General features: G+C 44.8%; 1 protein-coding gene across 1 annotated transcript in view; it reads left to right on the top strand.

Moving 5' to 3' along the window:
* LOC308578075 (uncharacterized protein) overlaps positions 1 to 18,856 on the top strand; it is a gene marked incomplete at both ends in the record, with an annotated part of 34,679 nt that extends 15,823 nt beyond the window's left edge. Inside the window, 6 exons of the mRNA XM_081178358.1 lie at positions 6,999 to 7,139; positions 7,901 to 8,001; positions 12,485 to 12,638; positions 15,109 to 15,210; positions 16,388 to 16,567; positions 18,665 to 18,856. Of these exons, the coding sequence (XP_081034484.1) occupies positions 6,999 to 7,139; positions 7,901 to 8,001; positions 12,485 to 12,638; positions 15,109 to 15,210; positions 16,388 to 16,567; positions 18,665 to 18,856 (870 nt within the window). The remainder of the gene's footprint in view (positions 1 to 6,998; positions 7,140 to 7,900; positions 8,002 to 12,484; positions 12,639 to 15,108; positions 15,211 to 16,387; positions 16,568 to 18,664) is intronic.
* Positions 18,857 to 24,498: the final 5,642 nt, after the last annotated feature.

The raw sequence follows: 24,498 nt of genomic DNA, 5'->3' as shown, positions 1-24,498 counted from the left end.
CAGGCTGAAGACCAAGGTTACACAGACCCTACATAATTAAGAGTTTGGTAAATAGTAAATAGTAAAATAAAACCATGTGCCTCCATTAAACTTGAGCCTAAGGTCAAAAGGCCAAGAGCACATGGAAACAAAGCAACTGGCTGGAGAAGGGGGGGAAGTGTAAACAGGGGAAGAGGCTTTTTTTCCCTATTTTATTTTGAGGCTGTAAACTGGTCCATCCTTTCCTTTGAGAAGGCTTATTCTTCTTAAAAGGCTACCTGTGTTATGTATTAAATATATTGTCTTAAATGTAATTATGCAAAGGAACAAATGCTAGATTCTTATTTCATATAGTTGTAAGAGTTGTATTTATCTTGAAATTAAGTCAGCCACCAGTCTAAGAGACGCCATCCAAGCTGTCCTGATATATTAGTTGTCAGACATTTGTTTAGAAACCTTCAAATGAAGGAGATCTTTCAATGTTGATGTGAAACTCAAGATCCTTGACATATGTTCAAGATAAAAATTTAAAATTATTAACCATCTGTTTTGGAGGGCAAGGAGGGCAAGAGGTGAGCTGGTAATTAAGATTCCTTGTTGAGACACATGTAAGATATATTACTACTTATTTGTCATTTATAGATGTAACAATATATAGCTCTTTGTGTTCCATATAAGGACAGGAGGATATGGGTGTATCTTAGAATTGGTTATAGCAAACAACCAATAGAAATTTCAACCAGGCTGATTGAACAGAGGCAGCCACAGGAGGAGCAAAGGGGGCTGGATTAAGGGAATATAAGTGCTGGCCATAATGGCAGGAGGCAGGCCAGAGCTTGGTAACTATATACCACTGTGCCTCTCATTTATTTGTCTGACAAATAAATTATTATTTTAATTTCTCTGTTGCTGCGTTGAATATTTCATTCCAGCTAAGCGTTAACCACAAGCAGGGTGCTACAATGTTATGTTTTCTTTGTGTAAGAGGATAGGAGTTTAATTTTGATAATTAGTCAATGGTGGTGGGTCTGTTTGTATGTATGAGTTGTTGTGGACTATGTTATAAATAAAATAAAAATTAAAAAAAGAAAATGAAACCGGTCCCTTTTGCTTTCTGTATGTCAGAGGGTTTGCTGAAAAAAGCCTTCCGGATGATGGTGACCTCGAAATTGGGCTCTTTGGGGGGGGGGGGGATTTGGGGTACAGAACCTAGAAGAAGTCCTCTTTTATTTTTTCCTTTGTCATATCGTCACATACAACTTTGCTCATACCAAGCGTCGACTCCCCTCCCCCCTCCCCCGCTCCCACTCCCTGGCTTTCTTAAGCAGTCACGATCCTCTTAGCATTTCTATATCACCCTTTAAAAATTGTCCAGTAGCACCTGATGATAATAATAATAATAATAATAATAATAATAATAATAATAATAATAATAATAATAATTTATACCCCGCCTATCTGGCTGGGTTTCCCCAGCCACTCTTGGCGACAAAATATTAAAATACAATAGTCCGTCAAACATTAAAAGCTTCCCTAAACAGGGCTTGCTAAACTTGGCTTCTTCTTGGTATAATTTTTTGTATGCAGGTCCACTTCTTCAGATACAAAAGCTTCTACCAAGACCAAACTGAGTTGGTCTGCAATGTGCTACTGGACAATTTATATATTTTTTATATATTTCAACTGTGTTAGACCATCACAGCTGCCTACCTGAACATATATCGCCCTATTTACCTTCTTACTCTACTTAAAACAATTTACTTTAGCATTTGTAAATCACTTTCAAAAATTATCATGACAAAATATTTTAAATCAAACAGCAAACATTCTCATCGGCTGGGTGAGGACTGCAGGGCCTGCTCCCTTCCAGGGCCTTCTCCAACTGGCCCAGGGGGCGTGGCCCAGGCCCTTTCTCCCGGCTATAAAGGGACTCCTGCTGCAGGGAAGCCTCGGACCATCGGCTGGGTGAGGACTGCAGGGCCTGCTCCCTTCCAGGGCCTTCTCCAACTGGCCCAGGGGGCGTGGCCCAGGCCCTTATTTGGAACAAACTTTTGGGGAAGCTGGGAAGTGTTCTGCAATTGCTTCCCTGTTCCAATGTGTTTTAAAATGTCCTCAAGCAGTCGGTGGCAATTTAAATTTGTATTTCTTTTTTTCCTTTTTTCTCTTGCTGGGGGTGGGTGGGTGTAATGGATATTTGGTTGGGGATTAATTTTAGTGTAATTGTTCTGTTTTTGTTTTCTGTTGTTTTATTGGTTCTGTATAGTTTGTGTTTTGTTTTTAAGGGGTGGGATCAGGGCTGCCTGGGAGTGAGGCCCCAGCCAACACGATGGCTGGGACAAGTTCCACAGGGGGGGAAGCACTGGGACATCCGATCTCGGTGATCATGGGCAGGAGGCGGAGTTACGCTAAGACCAGACCATGTCATTACCGAGGAGGCAGGTTTAGTCGTTGTTTGAAGACTATCCCTGCCTCCGGGTCTGGCCTTGACCAGATGGATACTGGAATCAACAGGGGAAACCCACATAACCTGAAGGTGTTGCTGTGTAATGCCAGGTCAATAGTGAATAAAACCACTGCCATCCACGACCTGATTGTGGATGGAGGATTTGACCTGGCTTGTGTGACAGAGACCTGGTTGAATGAGACAGATGGGCCCGTCCTTGCTGCCGCTTGCCCACCAGGTTTCTCTTACGCACAGCAACCCAGGTCATGTGGGCGGGGAGGGGGGGTTGCAGTGATTTTTAGGAAGTCATTAGTCTGCACCAGGTGTCCTACTGGGAAGACCCAGTTTTCTGAGTGCATGTTCTGGAAGTTGGGCAATAGGGGCAGTACAGGATTCCTTTTGGTGTACCGACCTCCCCGCTGCACCAAGGATTCCCTGTCCGAGCTGCTTCAGGTCGTGGCGGATGTTCTCCTGGAGACACCTAGTTTGGTTGTCCTAGGGGATTTTAACATCCACGCCGACACGACCTTACAAGGGGCCGCTCGGGACTTCGTGGAAAGCATGGCCTCCATGGGGCTGTCCCTGAATAAGTTGGGCCCAACTCATAGTCATGGACATGCCTTAGACCTGGTATTCACCTCTAGCGACGTGGGTGATCTGACACTAAGTAAAAATGAAACCAAAGAAGTGCCATGGTCAGATCACTTCCTGGTGCAACTGGACTTCTCCGCGACCCTTCCCCTCTGCAGGGAGGTGGGACCAATTCGGATGGTCCGCCCCCGCCACTTAATGGATCCAAATGGTTTCCAGAGAGTGGTAGGGGATGCTTTATCCCGTGTTGATGGCCTTTCAGCTGATTCCCTGGTGGCCCGCTGGAATGCGGAGTTAACCAGGGCTATCGACTGTCTGGCTCCGAAGCGCCCTCTCCGATTGCATGGAGCCCGGACAGCCCCGTGGTTTTCTTCGGAGCTGAGGGCGATGAAACAATCGCTGAGACGGCTAGAGCGTCGGTGGCAGAAAACTCACTCCGAATCTGACCGGACACAGGTTAGAGCTCAACGTCGAGCCTACCAAGTGGCGATAGCGACGGCAAAGAAGACTTTCTTCGCCGCCTCTATTGCATCTGCAGAAAATAGTAGCAGGAGACTCTTTCAGGTGGTCCGCAATTTAACGGAACCACCTTTACCATCGGGGCCTTGTAAAGACCCCAAGATCTCCTGCAACGATTTTGCAAAGTTTTTTGCAGATAAAATCACTCATATTCGGAAGGAGCTAGACACCACCGTGGGAGCAGGGCTGGGGCGGGAGAGTGCTAGAGCCCTGTCTGGTCAAGTTGCATGGAATCAATTTCAATCCGTTACCCCCGAGGATGTGGACAGGCTGCTTGGACGAGTGAAACCAACCACCTGTCTCCTTGATCCTTGCCCATCCTGGCTTATAAAAGCTAGCCGGGAAGGGCTGGGCGATGGGCTCTGCGGGGTGGTGAATGCTTCCCTCTGTGAGGGAACATTCCCAGATCCGCTGAAAGAGGCGGTCATTAAACCGCTTCTTAAAAAACCATCTTTAGACCCGGCCAGTATGGCCAACTATCGCCCAGTTTCAAATCTTCCATTCTTGGGCAAGGTGATTGAGCGTGTGGTTGCTGAACAACTCCAGGCACGCCTGGAGGATGCGGACCATTTGGATCCCTTCCAATCAGGGTTCAGGCCTCATCATGGGACTGAAACTGCCTTGGTCGCACTGGTTGATGATCTCCGGCGAGCTAGGGACAAAGGTGAGAGTTGTTTCCTAGTTCTGCTGGATCTCTCAGCGGCCTTTGATACAATCGACCATAACATCCTTCTGGACCGTCTAGAGGGGTTGGGAGCTGGGGGCACTGTTATACAGTGGTTTCGCTCCTTTCTCCTGGGCCGTGTTCAGAAAGTGGTGGTGGGGGATAAGTGTTCAGACCCTTGGGCCCTCACTTGTGGGGTGCCTCAGGGTTCCGTCCTCTCCCCCATGCTTTTTAACATCTATATGAAGCCGCTGGGAGAGATCATCAGGGGGTTTGGACTGGGTGTCCATCAATATGCAGATGATACCCAGCTCTACCTTTCTTTCAAATCAGAACCAGTGAAGGCGGTGAAGGTCCTGTGTGAGTGCCTGGAGGCGGTTGGAGGATGGATGGCGGCTAATGGATTGAAGTTGAATCCTGACAAGACAGAAGTACTGTTTTTGGGGGACAGGGGGCGGGCTGGTGTGGAGAACTCCCTGGTCCTGAATGGGGTAACTGTGCCCCTGAAGGACCAGGTGCGTAGCCTGGGAGTCATTTTGGACTCACAGCTGTCCATGGAGGCGCAGGTCAATTCTGTATCCAAGGCAGCTGTCTACCAACTCCACCTGGTACGCAGGCTGAGACCCTACCTGCCCGCTGACTGTCTGGCCAGAGTGGTGCATGCTCTAGTTATCTCCCGCTTGGACTACTGCAATGCGCTCTACGTGGGGCTACCTTTGAAGGTGACTCGGAAACTACAACTAATCCAGAATGCGGCAGCTAGACTGGTGACTGGGGGCGGCCGCCGAGACCACATAACACCGGTCTTGAAAGACCTACATTGGCTCCCAGTACGTTTCCGAGCACAATTCAAAGTGTTGGTGTTGACCTTTAAAGCCCTAAACGGCTTCGGCCCAGTATACCTGAAGGAGCGTCTCCACCCCCATCGTTCTGCCCGGACACTGAGGTCCAGCGCCGAGGGCCTTCTGGCGGTTCCCTCATTGCGAGAAGCGAAGCTACAGGGAACCAGGCAGAGGGCCTTTTCGGTGGTGGCGCCCGCCCTGTGGAATGCCCTCCCATCGGATGTCAAGGTGATGGACAACTACCTGACATTCAGAAAACATCTTAAGGCGGCCCTATTCAGGGAAGCTTTTAATGTATGATATTTTAGTGTTTTTTGGTTTCTGTGGAAGCCGCCCAGAGTGGCTGGGGAAACCCAGCCAGATGGGCGGGGTACAAATAATAAATTATTATTATTATTATTATCAGATGTTCTTTCACATCTTTTATAAATTTACTCCAGTCCTTTTCAAACAGTTTGTCGCGCCGATTTCGGATTTTCACTGCCAGCTTTGCCAGTTCTGCATATTCAATTGTTTTTGTCTGCCATTCTTCCAAAATTGGAAGTTCCTGCCGCTTGCATTTCTGGGCTAAAAATGTCCTTACAGCTATGGTAGCATACATAAGTCTACTTTTGGAATTTCTTCTCCCACAATACCCAATAGAATAGCCTCTGGTTTTTTTAATAACAGTATATTTAAAGATCTTTTTCAATTCTTTGTAAATCATATCCCAGTAGACTTTGACTTTAGTGCACATCCACCACCTATGGACGAAATTCCCTTCCTTCTCCTTGCATTTCTAGCGTGCCTTATCTTGAGTTATATATATTTTAGCAAGTTTAGTCGGCGTCAAATACCACCTATACGTCACCTTCATTAAATTTTTAATTAGTGCTGTACATTCAATAAATTGTTTTTGCCCATAATCTTTCCCACTTATCTAATTCAATGTTATGACCAAAATCTTGAGCCCATTTAATCATAACCGACTTAACTTCTTCATCCTTTGTATGCCATTCTTATACGTTTTTGGCAATGATTTTCTTTTACTATCTAGCAACTCTGTCTCTTAATTTTGATTTAGTATGACCAAAACCATTTCCCTTACTGTCTTCCTTAAATACATCTTGCAAAAGACGGTAAGTGTGCGGGAAAGAGAGTTTGAATCTGATTAGTCTGCTCTTGTATTTATGTTCCCCTAAACCAAGCATGTCCAAAGTCCACTTTGGGGGCCTTCCACCCATCTCTCCTAGATCTCAAAATGCATTGGTTTTGTCATATTTCCTGCTATCCTGCCAAAGAATTTAAATTTTCCCAATGTTCTTTTAGACCAGGCATGTCCAAAGTCCAGTTCAGGGGCCTAATCTGGCCCTCTGGTCGATTTAATCCGGCCCTCGTGGCGGTTTATTTACTAGGGCAAAACTTCCCCCCAAAAAGCTCAAGAACTTTAATCCTAAAAAAAGGTCAGCACCTCTGGGGTCAAATCCTTAAAAAAGGCTCAACAATTGTGGGGTTTTACTGTTAATATGCTTCTTCTTAATTGCATTTCACTATTAATATACTTCTTAATTGTATTTCAGTTCAACAATGACTTTGATAAAATACATCTTTTGTGACGTGCAGAAGGCTTGAGTTACCTATGAGGTGCAACAGTTACCATATAGCATATATTCAATATAAAAAACAGCAACAATTGGTTGTTGACAAAGGACAGCTGGCATATATATATATAAGATATTAACTGATATGCATGCCATTCCAGATATAGCTATATAATCTCTACTGTTGGTAAGAGAAGAACTTTGGAGCAGGCATTTTCAAAAAAAGAGTTTTTTATGAACCGCTCTAATACCAAGTTACCGTCAGGAGCTGAGGGGCCGTATCAAACCTCAATCCAGCCATCACATCACAGAGCAGCCTTTTGGGCTCCTGTGAAAGACATACTAATATTTGTGTAAAAACTCTGTTTTGTGTTTCGAAGGTTGCCGAAGCCGAGGAATGCTACAATACAGCTCTCCGTTTATGTCTGACTCACGCGGATTCTCTTAATAACCTGGCGAACATCAAGCGAGAACAAGGGAATATCGAGGAGGCTGTCCGCCTCTACCGGAAAGCTCTTGAGGTACGTGCGTGGAGAATTACAACAATTAAATTGACATATAAGGGTTAGGCATGCGTACCCTGGACTCCTAGTCTGGGTCTTTTTAAAAATCGCCGATCAAATTTTTCTTGATCAATAACGGAAATAATGGTGAAGAAGTGAAAGTGAAGTAGCATTTTGAGGCTCGACAAAGCATGGTCCGATAAGTCCCTTTTGGAAGGAAGAGGGTCTGTCCCCCTTTTTATATTCCTAGGCCTCCTGGAATGACCAAAAATCTGCTTTTTCATCAGAAGAACAATGCAAGGTGTTAAGGAACGGTACAGAAATTGAAATAAAAGCTGGGCACATGCTGTTCTCTGTGTCGGCTGAGCTTGATCCCCTGACAGTCTTATTTTCTAACAGTATTTCCTATGCGTACGAAAAAGGCAGTTCATAGGCCCATTATTATTATTATTATTATTATTATTATTATTATTATTATTATTATTATTATCATCATCATTCCAAACGGTGATTTATTTTGCAGCCAGCCCCTGCCACATTTGAGCATCAAAGAGGGGCTCTTTAAAATACGGCATTGGTCATTTGACAGTCTGATCTCCCAACAGTATTTCCTATGCATGCTAAAAAGGCAGTCCATAGGTTCCTCCTCCTCCTTAATTTTTGCAAGTCAATCCAAATGAGGATTTATTTCACGCCCACAACCTTTGAGCCTCAAAGAGCAGCCTCCGTCTCTTTAGAATGCTTCTCAGGGAAACTAAGAGTGAGCTTCTTCCCCGCAGGTCTTCCCGGAGTTTGCAGCTGCGCATTCAAATTTAGCCAGTGTTTTGCAACAGCAGGGGAAGCTCCAGGAGGCCCTCATGCACTACAAGGAGGCCATCAGGTGAGCTTCCAAAGCCATGGGGAAAATAGATTGAAAGAGCTCCTCCTTACTGTATTTTAATCTTTTGCTGGAAGCCGCCCAGAGTGGCTGGGTATAAATAATAAATTATTGTTGCTGTTGTTAATAATTATTATTACTCCTCATGCGCTGGTCTGGTGCCTGTGGGAAAGCTCTCCTCTTGTGGATAATGCACTTTCTCTTTTTCTTTTAGGTTTTTTATTTTTTTTTTAATTTTTATTTTATTTTTTGTCCCTTGAAGGACAGCCAAATTTAAATAACAATTCGACACACAGCTGCGAGGCATTTGCGAGCTTTTTTGCGGAGAAGGTCCTGTTGCTCTGCCATGACCTCCCTGCCAATTTGGATACAATAAAGGAACTGGAGGCCCCTCGACTGTCCTCGTGTCCAGTATTGGACCACTTTGACCGGATATCCCCAGCCGATGTGGACAGACTCCTCCGAGCTGGAAAGCCCACCACCTGTCCTCTTGACCCGTGCCCGTCCTGGCTGATTAGAGCGTGCCCAGACGAGGTGCGGGCCCCCCTGGGGGATATCATCAATTTGTCCCTTGGCACTGGGATATTCCCAGGGGAACTGAAGGAGGCAGTGGTGTGTCTGCTCTTAAAGAAAACATCATTAGATCCTTTAGATCTATCCAATTACCGCCCGGTTTCGAATCTTCCATTCCTGGGTAAGGTGATTGAGAGAGCGGTTGCTGAACAGCTTGGTAGGTTTCTGGATGAAACATCTGCTCTCGATCCATTCCAGTCCGGCTTCCGCGCTGGTCATGGGACCGAGACGGCTCTGGTCGCCCTAACAGATGATCTCCGCAGGCAGCTGGATCGAGGCGGGTCGGGGCTGCTGATTCTTCTAGACCTGTCAGCAGCCTTCGACATGGTCGATCACGAACTTCTGGACCACCGCCTTGCCGACGTGGGGATCCAGGGCACAGTCCTTCAATGGCTGCGCTCGTTTCTCTCCGGTCGGGGACAGAGGGTGGCGCTTGGGGGGGAATTGTCATCGCGCCACTCCTTGGTGTGTGGAGTGCCTCAGAGTGCGATACTCTCCCCGATGCTTTTTAACATCTTTATGCGCCCCCTCGCCCAGCTTGTCCGGAGTTTTGGGCTGGGTTGCCATCAGTATGCCGATGACACCCAACTCTATCTGTTGATGGATGGCCATCCTTACTCGGCCCCAGATACACTGACCAGATGTCTGGAAGCTGTGGCTGGATGGTTACGTGGGAGCCGGTTGAAGTTAAATCCTTCGAAGACAGAGGTCCTCTGGCTGGGACGGAGCGATATGGGATTGAGGGGGCAACTCCCATCTCTTGCATGGGTGCAATTAGTGCCAGCATCGTCCGTTAAGAGTTTGGGTGTAATCTTCGACACCTCCCTTTCCATGGAGGCGCAGATTACAGCTATAACAAAGGCGGCATTTTTTCATCTCCGCCAAGCTAAGCAGTTGGCTCCTTATCTCTCTCACCCTGACCTAGCCACTGTGATCCACGCGACGGTCACCTCCAGACTGGATTATTGTAACTCGCTCTACGTGGGGCTGCCCTTGAGACTGACCCAGAAACTCCAGCGGGTGCAGAATGCCGCGGCGAGACTCCTTACGGGGTCTTTGCTGCGAGATCATATCCATCCGGTGCTGTACCAGCTGCACTGGCTCCCGGTGGAGTACAGGATCAGGTTTAAGGTGCTGGTTTTAACCTTTAAAGCCCTATACGGCCTAGGACCCTCGTACCTATGGGACTGCCTCTCCTGGTATGTCCCACAGAGAAATTTACGGTCTGCAAATAAAAACACCCTAAAGATCCCAGGTCACAGAGAGGTTAGGTTGGCCTCAACTAGAGCCAGGGCCTTCTCGGCTGCGGCTCCAATCTGGTGGAACGCTCTGTCACAAGAGACTAGGGCCCTGTGGGACCTGACATCCTTCCGTAGGGCCTGCAAGACAGAGCTGTTCCACCAGGCCTTTGGTCAGGGCGCAGACTGACTCCCTCCTCTGGCAACCTGCACAGAATTTTGCTTGATGGTTGCCATTAATTTGATTTTAATTTGATTTAATTAATTTTATAATGAATGTTTTAAAATGTTGGACTATTTTGATTGTTGTTAGCCGCCCTGAGCCCGGCTTCGGCTGGGGAGGGCAGGATATAAATATTATTATTATTATTATTATTATTATTATTATTATTATTATTATTATTATTATTATTATTATTATTATTATTATTATTCAGTTTTTTTATTTTATCATTTTATTTCCATACACTCCAAACATTTTCAATATATACAATACTGGGATTATACAAACCCCTTGGACTCTCCCCCACCCCCCACCCCCCGTTTCCATATTTTGCCATCTTTTCTTGCATGTAATTACAATGATTCGTTCTATTCCATTTCCTTATTTGCTACTTTGGCTTCATCAATGTTATATCAATCCTGCCTGTGGAAAACCATCTAATTCGATTTTAATTTGATCCCGATTTGTTTTTAGGAGGTAATTTAATTATTGTTTGATTTTATACTAATGTTATATATTTGATGTTAGCTGCCCTAAGACCGGTTTCGGCCAGGGAGGGCGGGATACAATTATTATTATTATTATTATTATTATTATTATTATTATTATTATTATTATTATTATTTCTAAATATGTATCTTTAAGGTATTCAATAAATTTTTCCCATTCTTGTTTAATTTTTTTATATATATAAATAGTTTTTATTAAGTTTTAGCATTTTATATTCAACACAAACATCATTCTTGCAGACAGCATAGATGAATCCCAATCTCCCCCAGCTTCCCTCTTCTGGTTTTTTAAATATTTACTTCTCCTGCCTATCTCATTCTCCCTTAATTTTGCCATCTTTGAACTAACGATGGTTATATCCTTAAGGTTTTTGCACCATGCTTTTTCACATTTCATCTTCATTATTTTCCCCATTTTGTCCTTTTAACTTTTTTCTTTGCTTAAATTTCCTATCATCTTGATGTCTGATCTTCACAGTCATTTTGATAATCCACTCTTCTTTTGTTGGGACCTTCTCTTCCTTCCACATCCGGGCTAAGAACATTCTGGCATAAATAGAATACACTGTCTTTTTAGGTCTCTTGGTATTTCTTCACCCGTTAAACCTATTAGAAAGGCTTCTGGTTTTTACACAAATGTTCTCTCCCCCCCCCCCCAGTTAATTATACAGTGGTACCTTGGTTCTCAAACTGAATGTGTTCCAAAACCAAGGTGCACTTTCCCATAGAAAGTCATGCAAAACGGATTAATCCGTACCAGACTTTGAAAAACAATCCCTAAAACAGCCATTTAACATGAATTTTACTATCTAACGAGACCACTGATCCCTAAAATGAAAGCAGTCATCCATGTACTGTACTCTAAAATAAATACAACAGTCTTGTAAATGATAAAAATGAAAATTATTTTTTTTCCTCACCTGCACTGATGATAGTCATTGTTCGGATGGGGACCGGGGCTTCTATCCGTTTCTGCAATCACACAATCAATCAATCAATCAATCAATCAATCAGTAACTAAACTGGGATCCGCACAGTCGCAAAAACAAATGAACCAAAAAAGCCTCCGAAACAAAAACACCACATAAATTGCAAAAACCAAAGCACCAAACTTAATCTGTTCCCGAAGTCTGTTTGATTGGTGCAGGCGCCCCAGAAAGAATAGCTGACAGCCAAATTTGATGTTTGGCTTCCGAAAAACGCCTGGAAACTGGAACACTTTTTCTGGGTTTTCGGCATTTGGGAACCAAAGCGTTTGAGTAGTAGTAATAATAATAATAATAATTTGTTTTTGTTTGTATCCCACCCTCGCCGGCCAAGGCTGGGCTCAGAGCAGCTAACATCATAAAAACAACACAACGAGCCTAAAAGCAGACATCAAGTAATTCAAATAAAAATTAATTCAGACAAGTTAAAATCCGGGCAGGTGGCAATTATTAGGGTGGAATTGAGAGTGATTAATAATTGCCAGAATTGAGGAGCATGGAATTTCCCAAAAGGAAAGTGCTGCTTGTCCGTATGAAGAGGATGCCACAATGCTGTATAAAAAACCTTCTGTATAAAGAAACCTGTATAAAAAACATTTGAGAACCAAGGTCTCACTGTCTCACATGACCACTAGGGTGGTTCATAAAAAACACTTTTTTGAAGATGCCTGCTCCCAAGGTCTTATCTTACTACACTAGGGATTATATAGCTATATCTGAAATTTTGTGCATATCAGTTAATATCTCAACCCTCCATGAAAATAGCTGTTTTCTTGGACGTTTTCCTATTTTGTGAAGGCTTTGGAGAAGGCATTTTTAAAAAAAAGTTTTTTTAATGAACTGCCCTAAAGACCACCGTATAGGATAGAAAGAGCCTTCTTGACCCTTACATTTCCAGCGTAACTTCAGAGTATTTTTGTACCAAAATGGCACTTTTTCTCTCCCCCTCCATGTCAGAATCAGTCCCACTTTTGCAGACGCCTATTCCAACATGGGGAACACCTTGAAGGAAATGCAAGACGTCCAGGGAGCTCTGCAATGCTACACAAGAGCAATCCAGATAAATCCTGCGTTTGCCGATGCCCACAGCAACCTCACTTCCATCCATAAGGTAAGCTTTGTGTCTCTGCTAAATCTATTTAAAAAAAAAACAAAAACTGGGGGGGGGGGGCAGCAGGGGAATCTTAGTTTTTACAAAAGGAAAACAACTGGCAAAAGCCGTCCCAAACCGAGATGGGGCACAAAAAGAAAAAGGGGAGAATTGGAATTTATGCTGGAAGTCTGAGGAGGCAGAGGGCACGCCGATACGTTTATGGTGGGGCTACAGAAACGTTAAAAAATTCATGAGGAAATAAAAAAGATGATCAGAATTAATTTAGAGGGGAAAACCAGAGGCATATTTACTGAGTATAAGAGGTAAAGAAATACCACAAGATGGGAAGATATTATTCTTATACGTGACAGCTGCAGCAAGGCTACTCCTTGCACAAAACTAGAACAGGAAATATATACCCACAAAGGATGACTGGATAAAGAAACTAATTGAATTTATAGAACTGGCAAGGTCAAGTGCAGTAATAAGGTACCAATCAAACTGGAAAATAAAAATATAATGGAAATGGTTTGAAGATTATGTGTTCAAGTACTGCTCAAAAACTAACATGTTGATATGTTTGGTTTAATGTTTGTAAATCTGGTTTATAATAATAATAAATAGTAAGTTAAAAGAGTTAAGAAATATAAATTTAGATAAAAATTGCAATGTGAATGTGAGTGAAGGAAGTCACGTGGGTATTTGGGTAAATGCTGAGTTGTGTATAGGGTTAGATGTGGGGAATCCATATATGTAATGTATAGTGTTGAAAATGTACGGCAACTAGCATGTAAAATGAAATCAAAAATAAATAAATAAATAAATAAATAAATAAATAGGGGGAAATAAAAATGGCAATGTGAAATATTATATAGGAGGGTGAGGGGCGGTGGAGGGAAGCCACAAGGGTGGTTTTAATGTCTGAAATTTTGGGTGGTAGGGTAATACGAATTTTGTTTTGTGTCTATGTGTTTGTTTGTAAATAATTTTTTAAAAAGGAAAATGAAAAAATTGCTATTTTTACTTTGAAATAAAAATGGGGGGGGAGGTCTTATACGGGTGATTGGGTGGGTGAATGGCTCATTTTCTTAAATTTGAGCCTCCCCAAATAGAGGGTGGCTTATATAGACGGAAAGTATGGTGGAGTTCCACACCCAAAAATCTCATTGTGACTTCCAATCACCCCTACGTCACATTTCCGATGGCGCCCTTTTGCTCGTCTCTCCTAGATCTCAAAATGCATTGGTTTTGTCATATTTCCTGCTGTCCTTTGTCAATCCACACCTGCCAAAGAATTTAAATTTTCCCAACATTTTTTTTTAGACCACACATGTCCAGCGTGTGGCCGGGGAGCGTAACCTGGTTTACTTACTGGGGCAACCCCCCCCCCAAATGCTCAACAACTTCAATCCTAAAAAGAGCTCAACAACCTTGGGGTTAAATCCTAAAACAGCTCAACAAATTTGCCCCGCCCTCATGTCAAATCTGGCCCTCTTTGGGAAAATTTGGGCACCCCTGTAAATTTAGACAATACAGTCCTATCTCGGGTTAAATATGCTTCAGGATGAATATTTTTGGGTTGCGCTCCGCAGTGACCCAGAAGTAACGGAGCACGTTACTTGCGGGTTTCGCCGCATGCACAGACCCTCAAAATGATGTCATGCGCAGAAGCGGCGAATTGCGACGTGCAGATGCGGGTTGCATTCGCTTCAGGATGCGAACGGGGCTCCGGAACGGATCCCATTCACATCCAGAGGTACCACTGTACTCTGCAAGTGTCCTGTTCTCTATGAAATGTTTCTTCCAAAACCTCTCGTAATTCTGCCTGTATTATAATCTTGCTAATTCTGCGTATTTTAGCCTTTTTGCTAGCTACGCCAACTTAGTAGGGATGGGATTCTCCTTTCCATCCTTTGTCTGTTAAGATTCTCGCTGCGGCTATTGTAGACACTGTGACTTGCCATTGTTTTATAACCATTTATTGTAACATTTATTCTATGATCAATTACAATAATCATTCATTGTAATATTCATTTATTGTACGATTAATTACAATTTATTGTAATTGTTAAGAGTAGGTTTCTATTGAATTTTTACATGCTGATACTCAATATTATTCTATAGCATGGGGAGGCAAACTACGGCCCCATGGCCTTCTCAATCTAGCCGGGAGTCGGCATGTTTTGACACGAGTATAATGTGTCCTTTTATTTAAAATGCACCTCTGGGTTATTTGTGGGACATAGGAATGCGTTCCTTTTTCCCCCTCCCCAAAATCTAGTCTGGCCCCCACAAGGTCTAAGGGACAGTGGACGGCCCCCTGCTGAAAAAGTTTGCCGACCCCTGTTCTATTCCAATGATTGTTGAATGTTACTTTATAAGTCTACCAGGTGTGGATCATCGTGCCTTCTGTCTGTTCTTCATCTTTGGTTTTGATGGTTGAGAAAAAAAGCTAGTGGCAATTGCTGAAATATCCCTCCCTTTCTAGGATTCCGGAAACATCCCAGAGGCAATTGCTTCGTATCGCACCGCCTTGAAACTGAAGCCGGATTTTCCTGACGCTTACTGCAACCTGGCGCACTGTTTGCAGGTGAGGCAGAGTTTTAAGGGCCAACACTCCCAGGGTTTCCGGCATTTGGGAACCGAGGCGTTTGAGTCCCAAGGTACCACGGTAATGGTAAAAGCGTCACCTAATTCAGGAATTGTCCAATGTCACTTTAGAGACCAACTCAGTTTGTTCTGTGTCTAAGCTTTCATGTGCAGGCAGACTTATTCAGATACACTGAAGCGGAAGTCCCCACACCCTGATATTTAGAGGGAGGGTGGGGCGGGGTATTTCTCTGAACGGTAGTAGGACTCAATCAGTATGGTCAACCTGAGGACGACTGTGTCTCATTACATATCCTAGAATCATAGAATCATAGAATCATAGAATCATAGAATCATAGAGTTGGAAGAGACCACAAGGGCCATCGAGTCCAACCCCCTGCCAAGCAGGAAACACCATCAGAGCACTCCTGACATATGGTTGTCAAGCCTCTGCTTAAAGACCTCCAAAGTAGGAGACTCCACCACACTCCTTGGCAGCAAATTCCACTGTCGAACAGCTCTTACTGTCAGGAAGTTCTTCCTAATGTTTAGGTGGAATCTTCTTTCTTGTAGTTTGGATCCATTGCTATCCTAAATATCCTAAAACTATTTCTTGTAGTTTGGATCCATTGCTATCCTAAATATCCTAAAACTATTTCAGGTCATCTGCGTACCATCCCTTGTTTTTTCAGTCATTCACAGTTGCCAGCAGGTGGACCATACCCATTGACTCCTACTACCCTTCGGAGAAAAACCCCAACTCACCCTCCCACTATATATCAGGGTCTGGGGGCTTCTCCTTACTCTTATATAGCAGGGTCTGGGGACTTCTCCCTCTGTATATCAGGGTCTGGGGACTTCCGCTTCAGTGTATCTGAAGAAGTGTGCATGCACACAAAAGCTTATATCAGGCATCCCCAACCTGCGCCCCCCCCCCGATGTTTTGGCCTACAACTCCCATGATCCCTAGCTAACAGGACCAGTGGTCGGGGATGATGGGAATTGTAGTCTAAAACATCTGGAGGGCCGAAGGCTTGGGGTGCCTGGCTTATACCAAGAACAAACTTTGTTGGTCTCTAAGGCACTACTGGACAATTTTTATATATATTTTGACTTCATCAGACCAATACGGCTACCTACCTGAATCTAGAACCCTGGTTTTCTTTGCCCCCTTTCAGATCGTCTGTGATTGGACCGATTACGACGAGAGAATGAAGAAGCTTGTCAGTATTGTGGCTGACCAGCTGGAGAAGAACCGGCTCCCTTCGGTGCACCCCCATCACAGCATGCTGTATCCACTGTCTCACGGCTTCCGAAAGGCTATTGCCGAGAGACATGGGAACCTTTGCCTGGACAAGGTGGGTCTATGCTGTGAAGAGGTGTGCGCCGCTCCGTTCCGTCAGAGTTTGAATGCTTTCATGTTGGCTTTGGATATATAATAATATATAATAATTTATTATTTCTACCCTGCCCATCTGTCTGGGTATCCTCAGCCACTCTGGGTGGCTGCCAACCAAATATTAAAAACACAAGACAGCATTAAATATTTAAAAACTTCCCTAAACAGGGCTGCCTTCAGATGTCTTTTAAAAGTGAGATAATTGCTTATTTCTTTGACATCTGATGGAAGGGCGTTCCACAGGGCGGCCGTCACCACGAGAAGGCCCTCTGCCTGCTTCCCTGTAACTTGGCTTCTTGCAGGGAGGGAAGCGCCAGAAGGCCCTCGGGAGAGGGACCCCGGTGTCCGGGGTGGAGATGCTCCTTCAGGTCTACTGGGCCGAGGCCATTGAGGGCTTTCAAGGTCAGCACCGACACTATGAATTGTGCTTGGAAACGTACTGGGAGCCAAAGCAGATCTCTTGGGACCGGTGGTATGTGGTCTCAGTCAGACTGGATTTAAATCCTTTATTTTACAGAAAGGTTTGATCTTGCTGGCATCCTCTTAATATTGACAACCAGAGGAAAGTTTCATCTGCTGGGCTGTTTAGGGCTTTCAAGGTCAGCACCAACACTTTGAATTGTGCCCGGAAACGTACTGGGAGTCAATGCAGGTCTTTCAAGACTGGTGTTATGTGGTCTCTGCGGCTGTTCACGGCCCCCAGTCTGGCTACCACATTCTGGATTAATTGCAGTAAGGTAGCCCCACATAGAGCGCATTGCAGTCGTCCAAGCTGGAGATAACAAGAGCATGCGCCACTCTGGCAAGAGAGTCCGTGGGCAGGGAGGGTCTTATCCTGCATCCCAGATAGAGCTGCCCTGGACACAGAACAGACCTGTGCCTCCATGGGTCCAAAATGACCCCCAGACTGTGCAGCTGGTCCTTCAGGGGCACAGTTGCCCCGTTCAGGACCAGGGAGTCCCCCCCACCCGCCCACACACCACAGAACTTCAGTCTTGTCAGGATTCAACCTCAACCAGTTAGCTGCCATCCATCCTCCAACCGCCTCGAGGCACCCGCGCAGGAACTCCACCGCCTTTGCCGGCTCTGATTTGAAAGAGAGGTAGAGCTCTCTATCAGGCTTCCTCAACCTTGGCCCTCCTGATGCTTTTGGCCTACAGCTCCATGGTCCCTAGCTAGCAGGTCTAGTGGTCAGGGATGATGGGCACTGTAGTTTGAAAACAGCTGGAGGGCCAAGGTTTAGGAAGCCTGCTCTGTATTGGCGCCAATGGCTGTTAAGCGAAAAAATTCCAGGGTGAGTGACTCCTTGACAGCCTAGCTCACCGGGGCACTTGTCCCCCATGGGTCCATGCTGTCAGTAAAAGGAGGAAGTCCCAGCCCGGTAATTTGGAGCAAAACAGTGGTCAGTAGACCATGATTCTTACTGTTGCACCACAGGTCTGCCCAGGAGTAAGAACCCCGAGCATGGGGCAATGTCAACTTTTAAAACTTCCTTCTTCCCCCCAGAATACACTTCAAGCAGCATCGTTGATACATCATCACTACATCACTAGCACATCACAAATGAGGAGGGGTATACAAGGGTTATGCATTCACTATGAGGTCCCTTTATCAGACCCCTTAAATCTCCATCACTGAAAGAACAATAAAACTCTTGACACGTCCTTTCCCACTGGACTTGTCTGGAGATGGGCATTCAGAACACCTGCCTTGCTAAACTGCCTTGGCAGATGTCTATGGTTGCCCCCTTGGTCCCTCCCTTGGTGGGGTGCCGTGTATGTGCTCTCAGGCTTGGGGAATTCTGGCGGGATGCCCTGTTCCTGCTGCCTACATGACTTCCTGCTTCTTGGCTCATGGAGGGAGGTGGAGCCCAAATTCGTTCAAATGGCGGAATGAGGAGAGTCGGTTAAAGCATAGATTTTCTGCGTGTCTTTCTTGGGCTGTCAAGTCAAAGGTATGTATATTTGTAACATTGGAACAACTTCAAAGATGTGGCCTCATGTCCCCCACCCCCATGTCATTTCCGTAACCCGGCTTTCTTGAATCCCCTTGCTAGATCAACGTGCTCCACAAGCCGCCTTATGAGCACCCCAAGGACCTGAAAGGCAGTGAGGGCCGGCTCCGCGTTGGCTACCTGAGCTCTGACTTTGGGAACCACCCCACCTCCCATCTCATGCAGTGCATCCCAGGCATGCACAATTCGGACAAATTTGAGGTGAGGTGCACAAGAGGGCAGCTGTGTGAGTAGCTCAGGCGGCAGAGCGCTGAGATTCTGAATCTTGGGGTCATGGGTATGAGCCCCACGTTGGGCCAAACGAATGAATACAGCCTAGGACCGCCTCTCCACGGAGGATCTAACAGTCTGCAAATAAAAAAATGTTAGAGGTCCTGGGCTTCAGGGAGATTAGGCTGGCCTCGACCAGGGCCAGGGCCTTTTCAGCCTTGGCCCCGGCCTGGTGGAACTCTCTGCCACAAGAGATCAGGACCCTGTGGGATCTGACATCTTTCTGCAGGGCCTGTAAGATGGAGTTGTTCCGCCGGGCCTTTGGTTCAGCCTGACTCCCCTTCTCTTTTTGTGTAAGGACTAGTATGAAAGAGGCCTCCCAGTGTTCTCACAGGCCCATATAAGAGTTGGGCCTGATGAGCGTTTACTGTTCCCAACCCTAATCCTGCGGAAAGCCATCTAATTGGATTTGAATTTGATCCTGGCTTGTTTTCAGGAGGTAATTTCGTTATTGCTTGATTTTATACCAGTGTTACATATTTGGTGTTAGCCTCCCTGAGCCCGGTTTCGGACGGGGAGGGCAGGATACAAATAAAAGTTTTTTTTATTTTTTTTTATTATTATTATTATTATTATTATTATTATTATTATTATTATTATTATTATTATTATCATCATCATCATCATTATCATTATCCTCTTAATTTGCATCAGCCCTTGGTTGTAGCAATAAAACAACGAGATGATCTGCAAGGAATAGAAATGAAAAATCAATGATATCAAATACATTTGAGGGTTTTGAATCAAGAGTGGACCTTATTCTGACTGCCCCAGCTCAAAACCCGGCCGCCTTTGCCGTCACCTGCTCCTCTTGATCTGCCAAGAGAGGACTCTGGGGTAGTGGTTGGGCAACCCGGAACAGGCAATAAAGGAGGGGTAATCATCTCACGACAAACCTAGACAGCATCTTAAAAAGCAGAGACACCACCTTGCCAACAAGGTCAGTATAGTAAAAGCTATGTTTTCCCAGTAGTGATGTATGGAAGTGAGAGCTGGACCATAAAGAAGGCTGATCGCCGAAGAATTGATGCTTTTGAATTATGATGCTGGAGGAGACTCTTGAGAGTCCCATGGACTGCAAGAAGATCAAACCTATCCATTCTGAAGGAAATCAGCCCAGAGTGCTCACTGGAAGGACACATCCTGAAGCTGAGGCTCCAAGACTTTGGCCACCTCATGAGAAGAGAATCATAGAATCATAGAGTTGGAATAGACCACAAGGGCCATCGAGTCCAACCCCCTGCCAAGCAGGAAACACCATCAGAGCACTCCTGACATATGGTTGTCAAGCCTCTGCTTAAAGACCTCCAAAGTAGGAGACTCCACCACACTCCTTGGCAGCAAATTCCACTGTCAAACAGCTCTTACTGTCAGGAAGTTCTTCCTAATGTTTAGGTGGAATCTTCTTTCTTGTAGTTTGGATCCATTGCTCCGTGTCCGCTTCTCTGGAGCAGCAGAAAACAACCTTTCTCCCTCCTCTATGTGACATCCTTTTATATATTTGAACATGGCTATCATATCACCCCTTAACCTCCTCTTCTCCAGGCTAAACATGCCCAGCTCCCTTAGCCGTTCCTCATAAGGCATCGTTTCCAGGCCTTTGACCATTTTGGTTGCCCTCCTCTGGACACGTTCCAGTTTGTCAGTGTCCTTCTTGAATTGTGGTGCCCAGAACTGGACACAATACTCTAGGTGAGGTCTGACCAGAGCAGAATACAGTGGCACTATTACTTCCCTTGATCTAGATGCTATACTCCTATTGATGCAGCCCAGAATTGCATTGGCTTTTTTAGCTGCTGCGTTACACTGTTGGCTCATGTCAAGTTTATGGTCAACCAAGACTCCTAGATCCTTTTCACATGTACTGCTCTCAAGCCAGGTGTCCCCCATCTTGTTTTTGTGCCTCTCATTTTTTTTGCCCAAGTGTAATACTTTACATTTCTCCCTGTTAAAATTCATCTTGTTTGTTTTTGCCCAGTTCTCTAATCTGTCAAGGTCGTTTTGAAGTGTGATCCTGTCCTCTGGGGTGTTAGCCACCCCTCCCAGTTTGGTGTCATCTGCAAATTTGATCAGGATGCCCTTGAATCCATCATCCAAGTCGTTGATAAAGATGTTGAATAAGACCGGGCCCAAGACAGAACCCTGTGGCACCCCACTAGTCGCTCTTCTCCAGGATGAAGAGGAACCATTGATGAGAATCCTTTGGGTTCGGTCAGTCAGCCAGTTACAAATCCACTGAGTGGTAGCATAGTCAAGACCGCATTTTACCAGCTTCTTTACAAGAATATCATGGGGCACCTTGTCAAATGCCTTGCTGAAATCAAGGTAGGCTACATCCACTGCGTTCCCTTCATCTACCAGGGTTGTAATTCTGTCAAAAAAGGAGATCAGGTTAGTCTGACATGACTTATTTTTCAGAAATCCATGCTGACTATTGGTATCACAGCATTCCTTTCTAGGTGCTCACAGACTGTTTGCTTAATGATCTGCTCCAGAATCTTCCCTGGTATTGATGTCAGACTGACTGGGCGATAATTATTTGGGTCCTCTCTTTTCCCCTTTTTGAAAATGGGGACAACATTTGCCCTCCTCCAGTCTGCCGGGACTTTGCCTGTTCTCCAGGAATTCTCAAAGATGACTGCCAGTGGTTCTGAGATCACATCTGCCAGTTCTTTTAATACTCTTGGATGCAGTTCATCTGGCCCTGGAGACTTGAATACATCTAAACTAGCCAAGTATTCTTGTACTATCTCCTTAGTTATTCTGGGCTGTGTTTCCTTTGCTGAATCATTTGCTCCAAATTCTTCAGGTCGGGCATTGTTTTCTTTATCGGAGAAGACTGAGGCAAAGAAGGCATTGAGGAGTTCAGCCCTTTCTGTGTCCCCTGTTTGCATTTCACCATCTTCTCCTCTGAGTGACCCCACTGTTTCTTTGTTCTTCCTTTTGCTACGAACATACCCATAAAAGCCTTTTTTGTTGCTTTTAACCTCTCTAGCCAGCCTGAGTTCATTCTGTGCTTTAGCTTTTCTGACTTTGTGTCTACACGTGCTGGCTATTTGTTTGAATTCCTCTTTGGTGGTTTCCCCCCTTTTCCAGTTTTTGTACACATCCTTTTTTAATCTTAACTCAGTTAAAAGTTCTTTAGATAGCCACCCTGGCTTCTTTAGGCACCTTCCATGTTTCAGTCTCATTGGTATTGCCTGACGTTGTGCTTTTACTATCTCCCTCTTAACAAACTCCCAGCCATCATGAACTCCCTTTCCTTTTAGTATTACTGTCCATGGGATCTCACCCAGCATTTCCTGGATTTCCTGGAAAAGACCCTGGTGTTGGGAAAGATGGAGGGCACAAGGAGAAGGGGACAACGGAGGACGAGATGGTGGGACAGTGTTCTCGAAGCTACCAGCATGAGTTGGACCAAACTGCGGGAGGCAGTGGAAGACAGAAGTGCCTGGCATGCTCTGGTCCAGGGGGTCACGAAGAGTTGGACACGACTAAACAACAACACAATCATCTCCTCAAGGCTTTTTATAAAGCACATGCACTACTGATTTGGTGCTACATGGGACATGAGCGTTTCCCATGTGGAATCTGTCGGAATCGTCCCTCGAGTCCAGTCCAGGGCGAGACATTTGATCTTGCAAGGTTCAAAGCTGTCGGCATTTTGGGATTGCTTGGTGATGCAGATCAGGTGCTGGAGAGTCGAAATGGGACGGTGGGAAATTTCCTGATAGCAGTCAAGTTGTTCTGACACTTGAGATCATTTAGGCACTGACAGATTAGACCAGGCATCCCCAGCCGTCGGCCCTTCAGATGTTTTGGACTACAATTCCCATCATCCCTGACCACTGGTCCTGTGAGGTAGGGATCATGGGAGTTGTAGGACAAAAACATCTGGAGGGCCGCAGGTTGGGAATGCCTGGATTAGACTGTTTGCTTGACCAAAATCCAAAGTCAGTATCTGTTGTGGGGATAAGCCACAAGAGGGAAGCTCTTTGGCAAAGATTCCCACATTGCAGGGGGTAAGCCTAGATGAGCCTCGTGGCCCTTTCAAACTCCCTAGTTCTATGATTATATATTAGCAATTGCTTCATCATTGAGGAAAGCTGTGATGGTTCATGCGCTTCGTAAATTCTGGCCTTTTCCTGCGATGTTTGGGAAAGATGGGCTTTGTCTACTGTTTATCGGCCTGTGTTTTGCTGCGCCTCACGTGCTTCCTGCTCAAGTGACCCTCAAATGTATTTTATACAATGGACTTTTTATTTCCATTCTTGATTGATATTTATTACGGCCATTGGCCCGTCACACGACAGTTTCCCACCAACATATATATACTTAAACCTCCAAATTTAAAACAGCTAAAAACTTACAAGAACAGACAAGAACCAAAGCAAAATAAGCAAAAGACCCAACAACATACATTACACTAAATTTGCAACATAGACATCGTCTTCTGCTCATAAATTAATAAAAGACATCAGTGGTGATATCACCTAGTTACATCCTAAAACATATATCATGGTTTAAAAGGGTCATCCGAGCCGCACAGGAGTCCGTTTTTCTTCTTTAGGGATAGGACGCTGATCAAGAATCTGGCAACCGTGAGTGATCTTAGGGGATCTTCATCATTTAGTAGATATCTCAGTTTGGCTTCATTCCAATCATCGGCGATTCCCTTTAGATATGGATCAAGAAACTTGCTCCTGGCCGATGAGTGAGAAGCACAATCAAAGATTATGTGATGCAACGATTCCGGTGCCCCACAATTACAATCACATAAGAGCGATATCTGTCCATTGGAAAATCTATTTCTCAGCACGTTTGATGGGAAGGCGTTGAATCTTGCCTTTATAAAGGCATATCTATGAGTCGAAGAAGTTAAGGAATTCAAATAGTTTGGGAGCCTTAAGAGGGGTAATAAACCAAGGTTTTGAGGTGAGCAGGTACCATTGCCCAACACCATTTTCTGCTGCAAGTCCATCTCCTCTAGTTTACAGGTTACTGTTCTTTTAGCTGGAACTATGTCCTGCTCTAGTAATTTAGATGGGGAGATTCCCATTGCCGTAATTTTCAGTTGTAAATTTTTTACCCATGGGCTCTGGAAATCATCTCTCCACATACATTGTATCAAATACAAGTTTGGGAGATTGTGCCATAGAGATAACCAGTGACAGAGTATGTGCTTCCACAGGGCGTTTTCCAGGGATACAATATTAAGTTCCATGTGTAACGCTGTATTACTTACACAGTTGGGCAGTTTCAATATCCCTCTTAAAAACTGATTTTGAATAACCTGTAGGTGAGATAGGTTGACAAAAGTCCCCCAAGTTGAGATGGCATAAGCAATTGTCGGGATCACCTTGGCCTTGAACACTTTCAACGCCGATGGGATGTGGAGGGCTCCATCGGTGAAGAAGAATCGCAAGATCGCCAAGGAGATAGCTTTGGCTCTGTTTGTAACATAAGCTACATGGGCCTTCCATCTAAGGTTATGTTGTAACCAAACTCCCAAGTATTGGAATCTATAAACTGGTTCGATGACTCTCCCATCAATTCTCCAATTATGGAGTTTCCGGCTCTTTGAGAAAACTAGGATCTTAGATTTT

This window comes from Podarcis bocagei, assembly GCF_964188305.1.
Source record: "Podarcis bocagei genome assembly, chromosome: W".
Classification (NCBI taxonomy): Eukaryota; Metazoa; Chordata; class Lepidosauria; order Squamata; family Lacertidae; genus Podarcis; species Podarcis bocagei.
This window is presented reverse-complemented; position numbering and strand designations above follow the sequence as displayed.